At 37.2% G+C, this 15,698-nt stretch overlaps 1 protein-coding gene across 1 annotated transcript; it reads left to right on the forward strand.

The window, feature by feature from the left end:
- Positions 1–1,480: 1,480 nt before the first annotated feature.
- On the forward strand, positions 1,481–10,607 carry LOC129504890 (olfactory receptor 52Z1P-like; the record flags this gene model as incomplete). Its single annotated transcript, XM_055317767.1, has 3 exons — positions 1,481–1,493; positions 3,769–4,710; positions 10,597–10,607. Coding segments are annotated over exons 1-3 (966 nt in total), but the record flags the coding sequence as incomplete, so codon positions are not given.
- Between the last annotated feature and the right edge of the window lie 5,091 nt (positions 10,608–15,698).

The raw sequence follows: 15,698 nt of genomic DNA on the forward strand, positions 1-15,698 counted from the left end.
ACCAAATTATGGAAGCAGCTCGAGTATCCATCAATAGATGAATGCATAAGGAAGATGTGAGATATATATGTATAACTCAGCCTTAAAATTAATGAAATCTTACCATTCATTATGATGTAAATGGAGCTACAGAGTATAACCCAAAGCAAAAAAAAGTAAATTAAAGAAACACAAATACCCTATGATCTCACTCATCCATGGAATTTAAGTAACAAAACAAATTTAAAAAGAGGGAAAAAAAAGAAAGATAGGGACAAACCAAGAAACAGACTCTTAATTATGGAGAACCAATGGGGAGGTGGGTGGGAGGATGAATGAAATAGTTTATGGGAATTAAGGGTACACTAATGAGGAAACAGAAGGAAAGGGAAGAAAGGGAGTGAAGTGGATCCAATCCAGAAGGGCACCAATAGGGCATATTTCCAACTGTAGGACATTGTGGAAAGAATAAAACTATGGAGATGGAACAAGATAAATGGTTGTCAGAAGGCATAGAAGAAAGGAGGGATAAATAGGTGGAACACAAGGGATTCGTAGGGCAGTGAAACTATGGTGTGTGCAATCTTCTTTGTGATTTTAGCCTTTTTCCAGAAAATTGGCTTTGTCTGCCTACCATAGGCACTCGGTTTCCCACCATAGCACCTCTTTCCCTGGGCATAAAGGGAATCTTTGCCCTGGCTTATCTATGGTGACAAATGTATCATAGCAATGTGAGGTGCTAATAATAGAGAGAATAGATTGGGTAAGAAGGGATTATATGTGAAACTCTATACTTTCTGATTAATTTTCTGATAAACCTCAAATTGCTCCATAAAGCAGTATATGTTAATTTATAAAGCTTTGTTTGAGAAATGGGAGTTATTTAAATATACAGTCATGCTTTTCCCTTAGAAAAACCTCAAAATATCTCACTGAGGGACACTTGGTCACATATAGACATGTATTAAAATTGCCTCAATAGTTGGGCTTTGTCATAAAAGATGTCCATGTTCCAGAAGAGTCATTCAGGAAACCTTTTTTTTTTTTTTTTTTTTTGGTACTCCTTAAAGGGCACGTACTGAACTGGCAAAGACGTGCAGAGATGCTGCGCTGCTCAGAGACTTGGTTTGAGATGGAAAATTATCAAATGCAGTTCAAATTTGGAAAATATAATTTCACAAGTATGAAAGATAGGTTTAGTCAGCTAATCCACATACCGATTGTAGGTCTCAGGTGCAAAATAAATCACTTGGCCCTGTAAAATACCCCAAAGACTTCTTGGCCCAGAGGTTATTCCTGGAGTTCTTGTTGTAAATATCTGTGTACAATAAAGGTATATATATATGTATGTATATTTATACACACACAGGCACACATACAGTCTCTGAATCCCTATAAGATAGACATGACATTTTTATCTAACATCTAAGAATATCCATGGGAAATGTTAAGAGGAAATTTAAGATCTGCCTTTGTATATTCCCAGTGGTTTAGAAAAACCATGCATGTAAAAGGTAAGTTAGAATAGTTTCCTGGTTAAAACTGTGGGTGCTGCAATTAGGATCCTTGATTTCAAAACAGGCTTCACATTTTAGGAAAATCCTTGAGTATCTGAGTTGTCGTCTATGTAAAATTAGGATAGTAACATAGTTACTTCATATAGTAGTTATTACCCTTAACACCCAAGTAAAGTTATTAGAATGGGTTTTAGGAAAATGCTTAGCACATTGCAACCATTAATATGTATTTCCAATGATTATTTTTACCATTACTGCTATGTTGCCCATCCCTGTGCTGATATGTGATACGTCTTCCATTCAAATATGCTGTTATTTTCTGTGTAGTTATTACACAGCAAAGCTGGGTACTGTAAGAGACAACCAGATAAAAGAAGCAAAGCCATAATCTTACCAGGCTAATAAAATTGTGGTTACACCTCCACATTTTTAAAATTTTTTTCACCTCCACATTTTTAACAAAGTAACCATTCAAAGAATCCCTCTAAGAGTTGCATTAAAAACCATTTCATCTCTCCCATATGTTTGCCTTTCGATGAGAAATTTTGTCTTTTCTTTCTTATCTCAATTTTATGAGAGAGAGAACAATGTAAGGGAGAATAGAATAAATATATATTAATTCACGTGATAATATACTCTATTTTTTGTGAAGGGCTGGAATAATCTCAAAAAGGTTCCAATTAATAATTAAAGGGTTAATAAATATTTTACAATGCAGTGTAGTTGTCCATCTAAGTGATGGTATGACAGCCCCACCTGAAAAGTGGCCCCTTTGTGGATTCTAGATTTTGATAGCTCTTTTTAGTTGAAACAGCATTTATTGCCTATCACTTTGAAACTTCTCAAGATTTGCAGTCAAAAGCATTCATAAACATCCTTGGTGGCTTTGCCAAAAGTACTGCACTTAATCAAAAACTTGACTAGTTGAATTAATGTTTTATTGACTTGGGAAAAGAATAATTTTATATTGGGGATGCTTTTGAAAGAAAGCTATTGTTATTTTACAATGTTTTGATATAAGTAAAAACTATTGGGGCACCTGGGTGGCTCAGTGGTTGAATGCCTGCTTCATCTCAGGTCGTGGTCCTGGGGTCCTGACTGAGTTCCACATTGGGTTCCCCACTGGGAGCCTGCTTCTCCCTCTGCCTATATCTCTGCCTCTCTTTCTGTGTCTCTTATGAATAAATAAATAAAATCTTTTTTTTTAAGTAAGAACTACTGAAACTTTAAAAAGTTTCTATAATGTTATTCTTTTTACGTGAATATGAAAATCGAAATTATTCTGTAAATGGGTCTTTCAATGATAGGTATTGAATAATCATGGTCTTTGACATCTTCAGTGACTGTCTTGTTCTGAAAGAGAACACTCTATACTCTGGATTTTTATTGTCTTCCTTGATTCCATTTCACAATCCTTAGGAGTTAACGGTTTTTAGTATCTGAATGATACTACAACTTTGGCATAGCAGTTTAAATTTCATGTTAACCATTGTCTTCAAGAATTCAAATGAGAAGCCGATGAGTAAAACTTTTCCTTTACTGTAGCAAAAGTAGGGCAAGAAAACATCTCTCATATCACCAAGATGGGAAACAACAATTGAAGTCTTCATACTGACCCATTACGTACACTTTATTATCCAACCCATGCCCTCCCCTTCAGTTTGTTTGTCAAAGAATGGAATATTAACCCTCTCCAGACTTCTATGCAGTGATACAGAGAAAACAACTTTTACTGTATTTAATAAATTATTATGAAGTTAGGCAAAAACTACATACAATGCAGAGCACCAATTAAAGTTCAAACGACATATACATAAATTATGTCGTTATAACAATTAGGTTTACAAAAGCAAGGATTTCAACTCTTATTTTTCTGATACACAATTTATTTTTCCAATTTTAGTATATACACTGCTGAAGCGAGCACCACAATTTATTTTTTAGAGAGAATAGAACACTCCATAAAAGGGAAGTGGTTTGCCCATAATCATTCATATTTTTTGGTTTTGTTTGTGTTTTTGTGGTTTTTGTGTGTGCATGGGGCTTGATCTCAAAACCTGAGGATCAAGAGACACACGCACTACCAACTGAGCCAGCCAGACACCTTCACACCTTCATTCAGATACTTAATAACTTTTCTCAGACCATTTTATTCTCCTTCCATTTCACCATGCCAAATCGATACTTAGGTTTTTACTAGGATGAAGGAATAAATATGTATTTTCATTTAGTATGTACTTTACCCATTTTCTTTCTGTGTTTCATATAACAGACTTGGCTCACCTGTCTGTAAGAATATCCAACTCTACATCTGCTCACTTCACTGCCTTTCTGCTGACTGGAGTCCCAGGATTAGAAGATTTCCAAATCTGGATCTCCATCCCCTTCAGCTTCATGTACCTTTTGGCTGTGATAGGCAATGGTCTGGTTATGGCAGTGGTGGCCTGGGACAGAAACCTCCATGAACCCATGTATCTCTTCCTGGCCATGTTGGCACTCAATGATGTTTTCCTTTGTACAGTCACAGTGCCCAAAATGCTTCTCATCTTCTGGCAGGGCCCTTCCCCATCAACGTTTCCTGCATGTCTCACACAGATGTTTTTTGTTCATGCTCTGTTCCTCTCTGAGTCTGCTGTTCTCTTGGCTATGGCTTTTGATCGCTATGTGGCTATCTGTGCACCACTCCATTATGCAACCCTACTTACCGGCTCTCTCATCAGCAAGGTAGGTCTGGCTCTGGTGGCTCGGAGTGTGGCTGTGGTCACCCCTGGTGTCCTCCTCATTCTCCGGTTGCATTTCTGCCGGAGCAATGTCATCCACCATACCTACTGTGAGAACATGGGCATTGCCAAGTTGGCCTGTAATAACATTTCCCTTAATAGCATTTATGGGCTCACTGCTGCTCTCCTCACCACAGGGCTAGACTTTGTCCTCATCTCCCTGTCCTACTGTCTAATCCTGAGAACAGTCTTCCAACTACCTTCTAGGGAAGCCCGGACAAAGGCCTTTGGAACATGTGGAGCTCATATATGTGTCATCTTGATATTTTATACTCTGGCCTTCTTTTCCTTCTTTACCCATCGCTTTGGAAATCATGTACCCAGGCATGTCCTTATCCTCCTGGCAAACCTCTACTTATTGTTGCCACCTACTATGAACCCTATTGTTTATGGAGTAAAGACAAAAGAGATAAGGATGCGTGTCTTGGGGCTCTGTAATCAACAAAAATGACCCAAGCGTTATGAAGCAACAAGGATTTGGTGAGTACAGGATGGAGGATCAGATTTAAATGTCAAGTGTGAATCAACCTGGGCAAATCTATTCTCTGAATACTTAACCTCGGGATAGAGCTTAAGATATTCACGTTTCCAAATGCTGTCTTCCCAACCAGGGTAAACAGGAAGCTAATAGGCAACTGCTCCAGTAACATCAAGGAGTAGCTCAACATATTAAGGTAATAAACGATGGAAAGTTACTGTAACAGCATAGGGGACTTAAATATCCCTTTTGTAATACAGAATGCCTCTCTTATGTCAATTTGCTATGGACAATCTTATTTCAGTTTCCAGCTTCCTCATTGCATCCACAGAACCCAGAGTATACAAATAATTTAATAAATATTTGTTAAAATAAATAAATAAATAAATAATAAATAAATAAATAAATAAATGATAAATATTTGTTAAATAGATAAATGTATTAACTAATCACATGCTAACTGCTGATAATTTTATGTAAGAAATGACCTAATATGGCTTTATGTATTACATAGAATGTGTACTTTAAACACTTCTTTCTTTTCCTCTGAAAAGTATTTCCCTTAACTTGCAGAAAATGTCTGTTTCATAGCTCCTTTAATATCATACTGTAATAAAGATTCTTTTGGTTGCACACAATAGAAAGTTACTTTGGTTAGGTTAAATAAACAAACCAACAAAAAAAAGAATCTGAGGAATGGCATGACATCCAAGAAATTTTGAGTATCTATGACTTAGGAAGGACCAAAGTCAGGCTAATTGCCCCATCTTGGGTCAGATTGCTAAAACTGCATCGATCTGTTACATTTCTTAACATTCTGATTAATGGGGATGAAATTGTCTCAGGAAAATTCTCAAAAAAGATAAATCATGGCAGACTGTCAAGATTGTTTGCTGGATTCATTTAGCTCTTTACATAAATAAGCATATGCAATTTAGCTAGTGTAGCTTTTCACACACCAGACATTTTTACTGAGTGCATTCTATAGTGCCTGGGACAAATTGTATCATCTCTAAATTTATCTGACATAGTTTCTGTAATGTAATCCCTTTTGTCCTCTAGAAAATATTCACCTGTTGATTAATAAAATAGCTAAAGTTTTCCCTGGCATAAGACAACAAAAAAATGCATCATGAAGTGGTTGAATTAATTGACTAGAGTACCTTTAAAATACTTATATTGCTATCATTGTCTTTATCAATGCATATGACTATTTGTAGACTCTAGAAATAGACACTATATATTTTTAAGGAATTATGTTTTTATTAAGATACCAGATTGAATAACTGAATGACTAAGTGGGATAATGAAGTATTGCAATGCTTTGTATAAAAGAAAATGCCAGACACTATAATGACAAAGGGGATTGATCTCTGTTATTTTTTTCTTGTCATTGTGTTTTGCCACAAGGAGACTTCTGTATCATCAAGAGAATCAAGGTATAACCTAAAATATAACATTTGACATTATGAAAATAATTGCATTGCATTTTTGCCTAATGATTGGGGATTAGAATACAAAAATGAATTATGATTTGGGCTTCTATGGGTAACTTACAGATTCTGCAAGAAAGCAGAGAATGTTTTCAAAAGGCAAATAAATACTTGTGACTTTGTCAAAAAAGGCAATATGAGTAAGAGTGCCTCTTGCTTTATAAATCCATATAGAAATGAAAAAGATGCTTCAGTCATATTATTGTAATTCTAGGCAGGAACAAGAGGCCTTCCTGTTTTTGGAGTACCAACTGCTTGCCGAAAGACTACACTTCTGCTTTTGTTAAGTTTCAAAACAAAATGTTTCTGTTCCCACCTCAATACCACCTTGTCATTGATGCATTCATTCATTCATATATGAAATCACTAATCTCCTCACCAATTGTATTTTATGTGAAGAATTATCTCAATTTTAAAAATATGTACCTTCCAAGTGTTTTTGGTTGAAGTATATTTTATTATTATAATGTAATTATAGTAATAAATTAAATAATACTTTGCTCAAATATTGGGTATTTATGTACATATTCCTTTAAATAGTTTTATTAATATGCAAAATGCAAAATCTGGGATACAATAGTTTAAACATATTTCTATTAACAACAATAAAAAACTAATAAAACTGTGGTTTTTGGAGTACAAGTGCTAGGGAAGATATGTTCAACATCCGTAGGTTAAAGAATATTTTGTAGGGATGCCTGGGTGGCTTAGTGATTCAGTGTCTGCTTTTGGCTCAGGGTGTGATCCCAGAGTCCCAGGATCCAGTCCCAAATCAGGCTCCCTGCAGAGAGCCTGCTATTCTCTCTGCCTATGTCTCTGCCTCTCTCTCTGAGTCTCTCATAAATAAATAAATAAATAAATAAATAAATAAATAAATAAATAAATAAATAATATTTGGTATCTGCAGTTCTTATTTAAAGATGATTATAGTTAAATGCTATACAATGAATAGCTGATGGTAATGATCACTCTCAAAATTTTCACTTTTTCTATCAATTTTTTTATTGCACCAAATATTATCTAATTTTGATATTTATGTACCTTTTTTATTCTTAGTTGATGTACTTACTCAAGGTGAATTTGTTAAAAGGAGAGGGGTAATTAGAATTAGAATCAAGAAATAGGTTAAAAGGGTGGAAACAATATAGTTGAATTAAAACCAGATAGCAGAAGTTGCAGATGTATTCCATTTGCCTGAAATTTGAAATCCTAGTTTTAATTTAGTAAGCTCTTTTATTATATTACATGTGGGTTCATGACATGTCAGATCTTTTCCTTCAAGATTATTTTATTTTATTTTTAAAAGATTTTTATTTATTTAATCATGAAAGACACACACAGAGAGAGAAGCAAAGACATAGGCAGAGGGAGAAGCAGGCTCCATGCAGGAAGCCTGATGTGGGACTTGATCCTGGTATTTCACAATCATGCCCTGAGCGGAAGGCAGATGCCCAACTGCTGAGCCACCCAGGCATCCCCTTCAAGATTTTTAAAAATATCCGAGCCAGTCATACTTTTTTTTTCAATAATTGATTCATTTCTTTTATCATTTATACACTTATTTAGTGTCATTTTTACACCAAGCATAATATTCATTTATACAGGTACCAACTCTTTGATATATAACAGGATATGTAAAATATATTAATTATTATTACATAAATACTGGGAACCATGACACATTTAAAGTCTTATTTGTCCCCTTTGTTTATTTGCCTTTGCACAATTATAGCCATACAAACTAAGAATATTCAATTACATTTACAAGTATTTTTATTCAATGCTATTCACAGACAGATACTAGATACATTCAGAATTATAAGGAAAGAGAGTTTTAGTATTGAAAAGAGTTCTAGATAAAATTGTGAGACCTTAATCTTTAGCTATTTCTAGCTGCCACAAATTTTTACTAGCTACACCCACAATGAGCTACATTGTTACATGAATGAAATTCTTCATAGCCAGGGATACCAAGGATAATATTTTTTTAATTCAAATAGTAGTATACCCTAAATTATTATTAAGATGCATTTAACCCAATGGAATATGGTCACAAGACTTCATATCACAATATGTTGACTATTTCAAAATTTATTAGAGTTTCAATTTAAAAAAATGAGTTTCAATTTTTATAAATTTAAAATTATTTCTAAAAATTTAGTAAGAGAAAAAATAGGCATATTGCCTCTACTGTTCCTGAGAAAACTAAATATCCTTAGTAGGGCATAACATGTGTATAAACTTTTAATATATGATGCAATGCACATTGATGATTGCTAACCTCTGCATTGAGCTCTAAAATGCTCTTATGTTAAATTTCTCCTATCTTTCAGAAAGAAAGAAAAAATAGATATAAAAATCAATTGATTAAAAAAAGCAATTGATATAACAAGAAAAGAAGTAAAAGTACCTAGCAAATACAGTGTGTATAGGGAAACAAAGATTCATGGGTTTAATATATTTAATGAAAAATTAACAGATAAATGACCTTGGAAGAGATTAGGATTAGATATGGAAGAAAATAGATAGAAATGATATCTACCACACTCCAATCAAAAGTGTTCATATTAAAAGTGAGTGTATGAAAGACATGTTAAGTCAAGCCATATAATCCCAATAGACACCACTCACTTCTTAGGACATTTTCAGATGCTTTGTTGCTCCATTTCTGTTCTTTACTCTTTGTTTGACAAATATGATGCCAGCAAACCTAGAGCAGACAAATCAGGTTGTGTTTACATCATTTAGATTGCTGCTATTATTGTCTTGAGGGCATGCCTACATCATAGTAGAACTGATTTTTGTGGGGAAAAGCAGGTGGAGAACTCCTTGGCGGATCTGTTTGGTCTTCACACTATAGATGATTGGATTAAGCACAGGTGGAACCAATAAGTAGATGTGAGCCATGAAGATGTGGATGAGGGGAGAGGAGTGTTTGGCAAAACGATGGACAATAGAGAGCCCAATCATCGGCACATATAGGATGAGTACAACACAGATGTGGGATGCACATGTGTTGAGGGCCTTAAGCCTCCCCTCACGTGATGCGATTCTTAATATTGAGTGCAGAATGTACATATAAGACACAAAAATACCCAGAGAGTCCATGCCCCACAGCACAATAACCAGAATCAACCCATATATAATATTAAACATGGTGTCAGCACAGGCAAGACGAATCATGTCCTGGTGCAGACAATAGGAATGAGAAAGGATGTGGGAGTGGCAGAAAGGAAAGAAGGCCAACCTGGCCAAAAGTGGAATCATAGCAAAGGCACTCCTAAGCAGGGCTGCAAGTCCAATTTTAATGATAAGTCTTGGGGTGAGAATCGTAGCATATCGTAGAGGGTGGCAGATAGCCACATAGCGGTCAAAGGCCATGGCCAAGAGCACAGATGATTCAGTGAAGGAGAAAGTGTGAATTAAAAACATTTGGACCACGCAGATATTGAACTGGATTTCCCGGGAAATGGACCACAACACCCTGAAGAGTGATATCATTGTGGGCATGGACATGCCCATGTCAGTGAGGGAAAGCATGGCCAGGAAGTAGTACATGGGCTCATGGAGCCTGGGGTCTGTCCGAACAATATGCAGGATGGTGCAGTTACCCATTATTCCAACAAGGTAGAGGAGACAGAATGGAATGGATATCCAGTGGTGAAATTCCTCATAGCCAGGGATACCTGTGAGATAGAATGTGGAGGACAGGCTATTACTGGAGTTTGAGGTTGCCATGGAGCTCGCTGTGCAGCTAACAATCCAAATTCAGGATCTCAAGCCAGTGGGGAGGGCAATCATGAGATCAGCATCTGAGTCAGGAAAACAAAACAAAACAAATGACATGTTCTTGTTTGCACTCTTCCATGCATCCTCACATTTTTGCTCTATGTTGCATTGCTGTGCATTGTCAGGTAAGTGAAATATCCACTTTATGACCACAAGGACATTTCCTCCTGCCTCCTGGATGCAGATCCATTGACATTCTGTCTAAATACAGACAATCTTCATCTAAAGACACTACTAAGAACAGCACGCACACAAACAGTTCTAGATTACATCTTTCACTTTATAATTAATTTCCTTCCAGAATTTTCTTGGCAAGGGCTACTGAGCTTTGTTAACTTTAGCCTCTCTCTCTCTCTCTCTCTTTTTTTTTTTTTTAAGACTCATGCAGTGATTTATACAAATGCCTTATTAGGCCTAAGCCACATAGCTTTTTCAATACTACTGAAACATTATGTGAGGTATCTTTAAAGAAAATAGAGAATCCAGAAGTGGACCCTCAACTTTATGGTCAACTAATATTCGACAAAACAGGAAAGACCATCCACTGGAAAAAAAGACAGTCTCCTCAATAAATAGTGCTGGGAAAATTGGACATCTACATGCAGAAGAATGAAACTGGAACATTATCTTACACCATACAAAAAGATAAACTCAAAATGGATGAAAGATCTAAATGTGAGACAGGATTCCCTCAAAATCCTAGAGGAGAACACAGGCAACACCCTTTTGAACTTGGCCACAGTAACTTCTTGCAAGATACATCCATGAAGGCCAGAGAAGCAAAAGCAAAAATGAACTATTGGGACTTCATCAAGATAAGAAGCTTTTGCAGAGCAAAAGAAACAGTCAACAAAACTAAAAGACAATCTACAGAATGGGAGAAGATATTTGCAAATGACGTATCAGATAAGGTACTAGTATCCAAGATCTCTAAAGAACTTATTAAACTCAACAGCAAAGAAACAATCCAATCCTGAAATGGGCAAAAGACATGAACAGAAATCTCACAGAGGAAGACATAGACATGGCCAACAAGCACATGAGAAAATGTTCCACATCACTGGCCATCAGGGAAATACAAATCAAAACCACAATGAGATACCACCTCACACCAGTGAGAATGAGGAAAATTAACAAGGCAGGAAACCACAAATGTTGGAGAAGATGCGGAGAAAAGGGAACCCTCTTACATTGTTGGTGGGAATGTGAACTGGTGCAGCCACTCTGCAAAATTGTGTGGGGGTTCCTCAAAGAGGTAAAAATAGACCTGCCCTACGACCCAGCAATTGCACTGTGGGGATTTACCCCAAAGATACAGATGCAGTGAAACACAGGGCCACCTGCACCCCAATGTTTACAGCAGCGATATCCACAATAGCCAAACTGTGGAAAGAGCCTCGGTGTCCATCGAAAGATGAATGGATAAAGAAGCTGTGGTCTATGTATACAATGGAATATTACTCAGCCATTAGAAACGACAAATACCCACCATTTGCTTCAACGTGGCTGGCACTGGAGGGTACTATGCTGAGTGAAAAAAGTCAATCGGAGAAGGACAAACATTTTATGGTCTCATTCATTTGGGAAATATAAAAAATAGTGAAAGGGAATAAAGGGGAAAGGAGAAAAAATGAGTGGGAAATATCACAAAGGGAGACAGAACATTCCCTAACTCTGGGAAATGAACAAGGGGTGGTGGAAAGGGAGGTGGGCCGGGGTTGGGGGTGACCGAGTGACGGGCACTGAGGGGGGGACTTGATAGGATGAGCACTGGGTCTTATGCCATATGTTGCCAAATTGAATTCCAATAATAAAAAAAAAAGAATTCAGACAAGGATGGGTCAGCAGTACTTATTAACATAAGCATCTCTTACCAACATATCCAAAATTATGTAAATGTAGCCACAGGCCTGGTCTTGGACCAGCATCACCACAAGCCAAATATGGGTTAAAATATGTCATTTGATATGTAATGTTCTTATTGTAATAAAATATATACTTTTAGCAAATTAAAGTTGCTTCTGACTTTAAATATCAGAACCTTCTTCCTTAAAGGTCAGATCTAATCCATCAATTTGAGAGTGGTACCTTCTATAAAAATGAGTAACTAAATAAATTAAGTGCTATAAGGAAAGATAGAGCAGAAATTCATGCTTCAAAGCAAAAACTAGAGAGAACAAGATAACTAGAAAGTATGATGCTCAGAGAAAGCATCTGACCTGGATGCAAAGTCTTTCCCACTCAGAACAAATGAGAAAACATATTTCCCGCCAATAGAGTCTCGTACCCCTTCTGTGGTCAAGAACAACTTCTCTGAAGTACAACAGATGAGCCACCTCTCAAAATCCCACTTGCCCATCACTTGTCAAGAATCCCTGCTCACCAAAATGCTGTTTGGAGAATTTGCAATCCAGGAGACAGTTTACTTCCCACTGCAAATAAATAAACTGGCATCTTCCTGTCTTGTAAAGTCTGCCTTGGACTTTGTGAGATTCAGATCCCCTTCAGTCTTGTCTAGTTCCATGCACATAAACTCTGACTGTGGCAGATATGTGGCTGGAATGATTAATAATCATAGTTTTCTATGCAACGGAAGACATGTAGTCCTGAAAATAAATAAATAAATAAATGAATGAATAAATAAATAAATAAATAAATGCCAGAGATCATTAATCCAGTCTTTCTGACTACTTATATTGCAATTAAATCCTGCCCACAACTGTGGGACCTCCTGCTATTTTCTTCTATCACCAAGTCTTGATTCTCTTGCCGTGGGCTTATCTCCCTCACCCTCCTGTCCACCCTTGCACTTATTACCTTCCAAGCTCAAATTTTCCAATATGATTCCTTCTCTTCCCTGATTATCTTCCAAGATGTCATCCCTAATCCAAACAGAAATCTGCCTTTTGTTTACCTCACTGCTGGTCAGTTCACACTATTTCTCTCACTTTATGGTGTCTCTTTCCCTCTGCCAAGAAGAGGTGAACCTGAGGTTTAATGGAAAACTGGAATATACCTGATCTGGAGGCCAGGCCAAAAGCAGCTTTATCATTTCCACGACTCTCTATTGAGGTTTGAGGGGGCAACTGCCCTCCATCCACCTTGTTCAGACTCTTTCTCTGCTTCCACAAGCACATCCACCTCGGTAATATTCTGGTCCCAATGCTTGCTCACGTTTGGGTTGGGCAAATGGCTTATTTCCCTCTGGAATCAAAGGAGCCTCATCTGCTAACTGTAGATAAAAACAACTTGACAAGTTTGTGCTTATAATTAAAGGAGATCTTGTGGGTAAAATACTTAGCACGGCACCTTACATATAGTGACCATAAAATAATAGTGATAATGATGAAGTCAGCAAAGACAATAACAATATTTCTTGGAAGTGTAATGGGAGGTAGGAAGATATGAGGAGACTGTGGAGTATCCTTCCAGAGAGGAAACACCCCGAGTGGGCATCTTACAAAAGTGATCTAGGTCAGCTGAGGGGTGGGAAGTGAAGGATATCAGATTCATCTCTGTTTCTTCCAGTGAAAATTCAGTAGAGCCGTAGGTATAAATTGCTTCATGTCCTTTACCTCCAAATTCTTCTGGTAATTTCAATCACTATACTTACATAGTTTTCATTCTATTCCTTACCAGTTTGGGAAATAAAATAAAGGTAGAGCCCAGGATAAAATGGGAAGCCTGTCCAAATAAAGGAATGAGATCTTAGGGGACTATCAACCCGAGCCTGGAATCTGAGCAGCCATGTCAGTGTTCTGAAGTTGCCACAACATATATTCACTATATTCCACAGATTCACTAGGATCTGCTCTGCCTATTATTCCACAACTCCTCATAATGTGGCATTGGTGCATTTTGACTGCTCAATTCCTATTGCTTCTGATTCTTTTCAAATTCATTCACATGGCCTCGTGAGGTCTTCTACCATTCCTCAGAATAGGAGATGTAGTCGATAAACTCAAAAATCGGAAGGAGTTCTAATTTGAGGTGTAGACTCCTGAGTCACAACTATGTCATATTGGAAAGCACTGATACCTGGGATTCTAAGGGACTTTGAAGGTTATCTGATACAGTCCCAATCACATTCTGGAATCCCCATTCTGTCATGTCACAGAAATAATCCTTCACGCCTGGAAGCATCACATCCCACCCATGGACACACAGACCACCCACCATAGAGATCTGGGGTATCCTTGGCAAGTCCAATCTGAAAAGTCTGACTGAATCTGGCTTGAAAGCTATAGGAATGAGCATGAAGGCATTTTGGTGAAAACCATATCCTGTGATGACCTGAGAACCCTTCCCTTCTTGAACATTCTCCTGGTTCTTCTCGCACTCTTGAGTGTCCACTCTCCTCCCTGTTGTGTCTCACGTCCCCCTCTGTGTTTTCCTCTTAAGCCCACTTTTATTGCCTCCAGTCCTCACCTACCTGGTAGGCTAGTTCCTCTGGCCACTGGAGACCATTATAACTCTTTGAGCAAGAAGGAACAGTTCATAAGTCTTCCCCCAGTCCTTTGAGATAGGAGGCCCCAGGATAAATGCAGGACAGTGTGTGTAACCCTGTCAGTGCCACTGACACTGTTTTTCAGTTTGGGCTCTTTCCACCATTTAGGCTACATCCGGGTGTAGCAGTTTGGGAATACAGGGCCAAGAAGGCTATTGAGATTCTCTAATGCTTATTGCCTCAATGTGTGGAACCAATGAGTTAGTGCAAAGCGATATGAAATACTACTTTGTATCCAGAATATGATAGGGCAGTAATGATTTTGAACATGGTGTAGACAAAGAGGGTAACTTATAAAGGTTTAATTTGTGTTACTTTCACTCAATTTTGCTGTAAACCTAAGGCTTCTATAAAAATAAAATGTATTTTACAAAACACATAATTAGCAGTAAAACCAATGTCATCACTCAGATCTGATTGACTGTGGTAGTACATTTTTCACTGTGCCATAGATTTCTTCCTAATGAAACAGAATTATATGTTTAACTTGAATAAAATTAAAAGCTTTTACTCAAGTATTCATATGTATGGGATTTGCTATATGATCAACGCAGGGATGGTGACTGAGGGAAAATATCGAAGTGCCAATATCCAGAGTGAAATGTATGAAAATCTAAATATCCTCCATTGGGAAGTCTTAGGTTTGGAGTACATAATAAGAAATAGTGCATTTGTAAGACAATAAATAGAGTGAGGCATGGTATGATAGACGTTTTCACTACAGAATAATTTCCCCTCACCTTTTTTTAAATTTTTAAGTATTTTAATTTTTTTTTTTTAAAGATTTTAGCCTGAACAGTTTAGGGACTGCCAAATTACAGGGCGAGGCTTTGAGATTGAAATAGCAGAATTTGTGAGACTATGCTGCTTGCTGGGGAATGAGGAGAAGGAGATCCATTTGTACCAACATGAATTTCATTCAGCATGATGACAAGGATGTGTCAGGTAAGGAATAGCTCCTTACGTTGCTCCTGACTCTCTACTTGTGACACAATTCGTATTTACTTCTGACCTCAGCAGGCAAGAATTGCAACACTGTGATTTTAATCCACACCCTGAGAGCATCCTTCACTCCCTTACATGCATCCAATAAGTCAAACAACTTTATGACTTTTCTCTCCATTCCCTCTCTAGGAAAATTCATCTAAACTTCCC

The sequence above is a fragment of the Nyctereutes procyonoides genome, unplaced genomic scaffold (assembly GCF_905146905.1).
Source record: "Nyctereutes procyonoides isolate TBG_1078 unplaced genomic scaffold, NYPRO_anot_genome, whole genome shotgun sequence".
In the NCBI taxonomy this organism is placed as follows: Eukaryota; Metazoa; Chordata; class Mammalia; order Carnivora; family Canidae; genus Nyctereutes; species Nyctereutes procyonoides.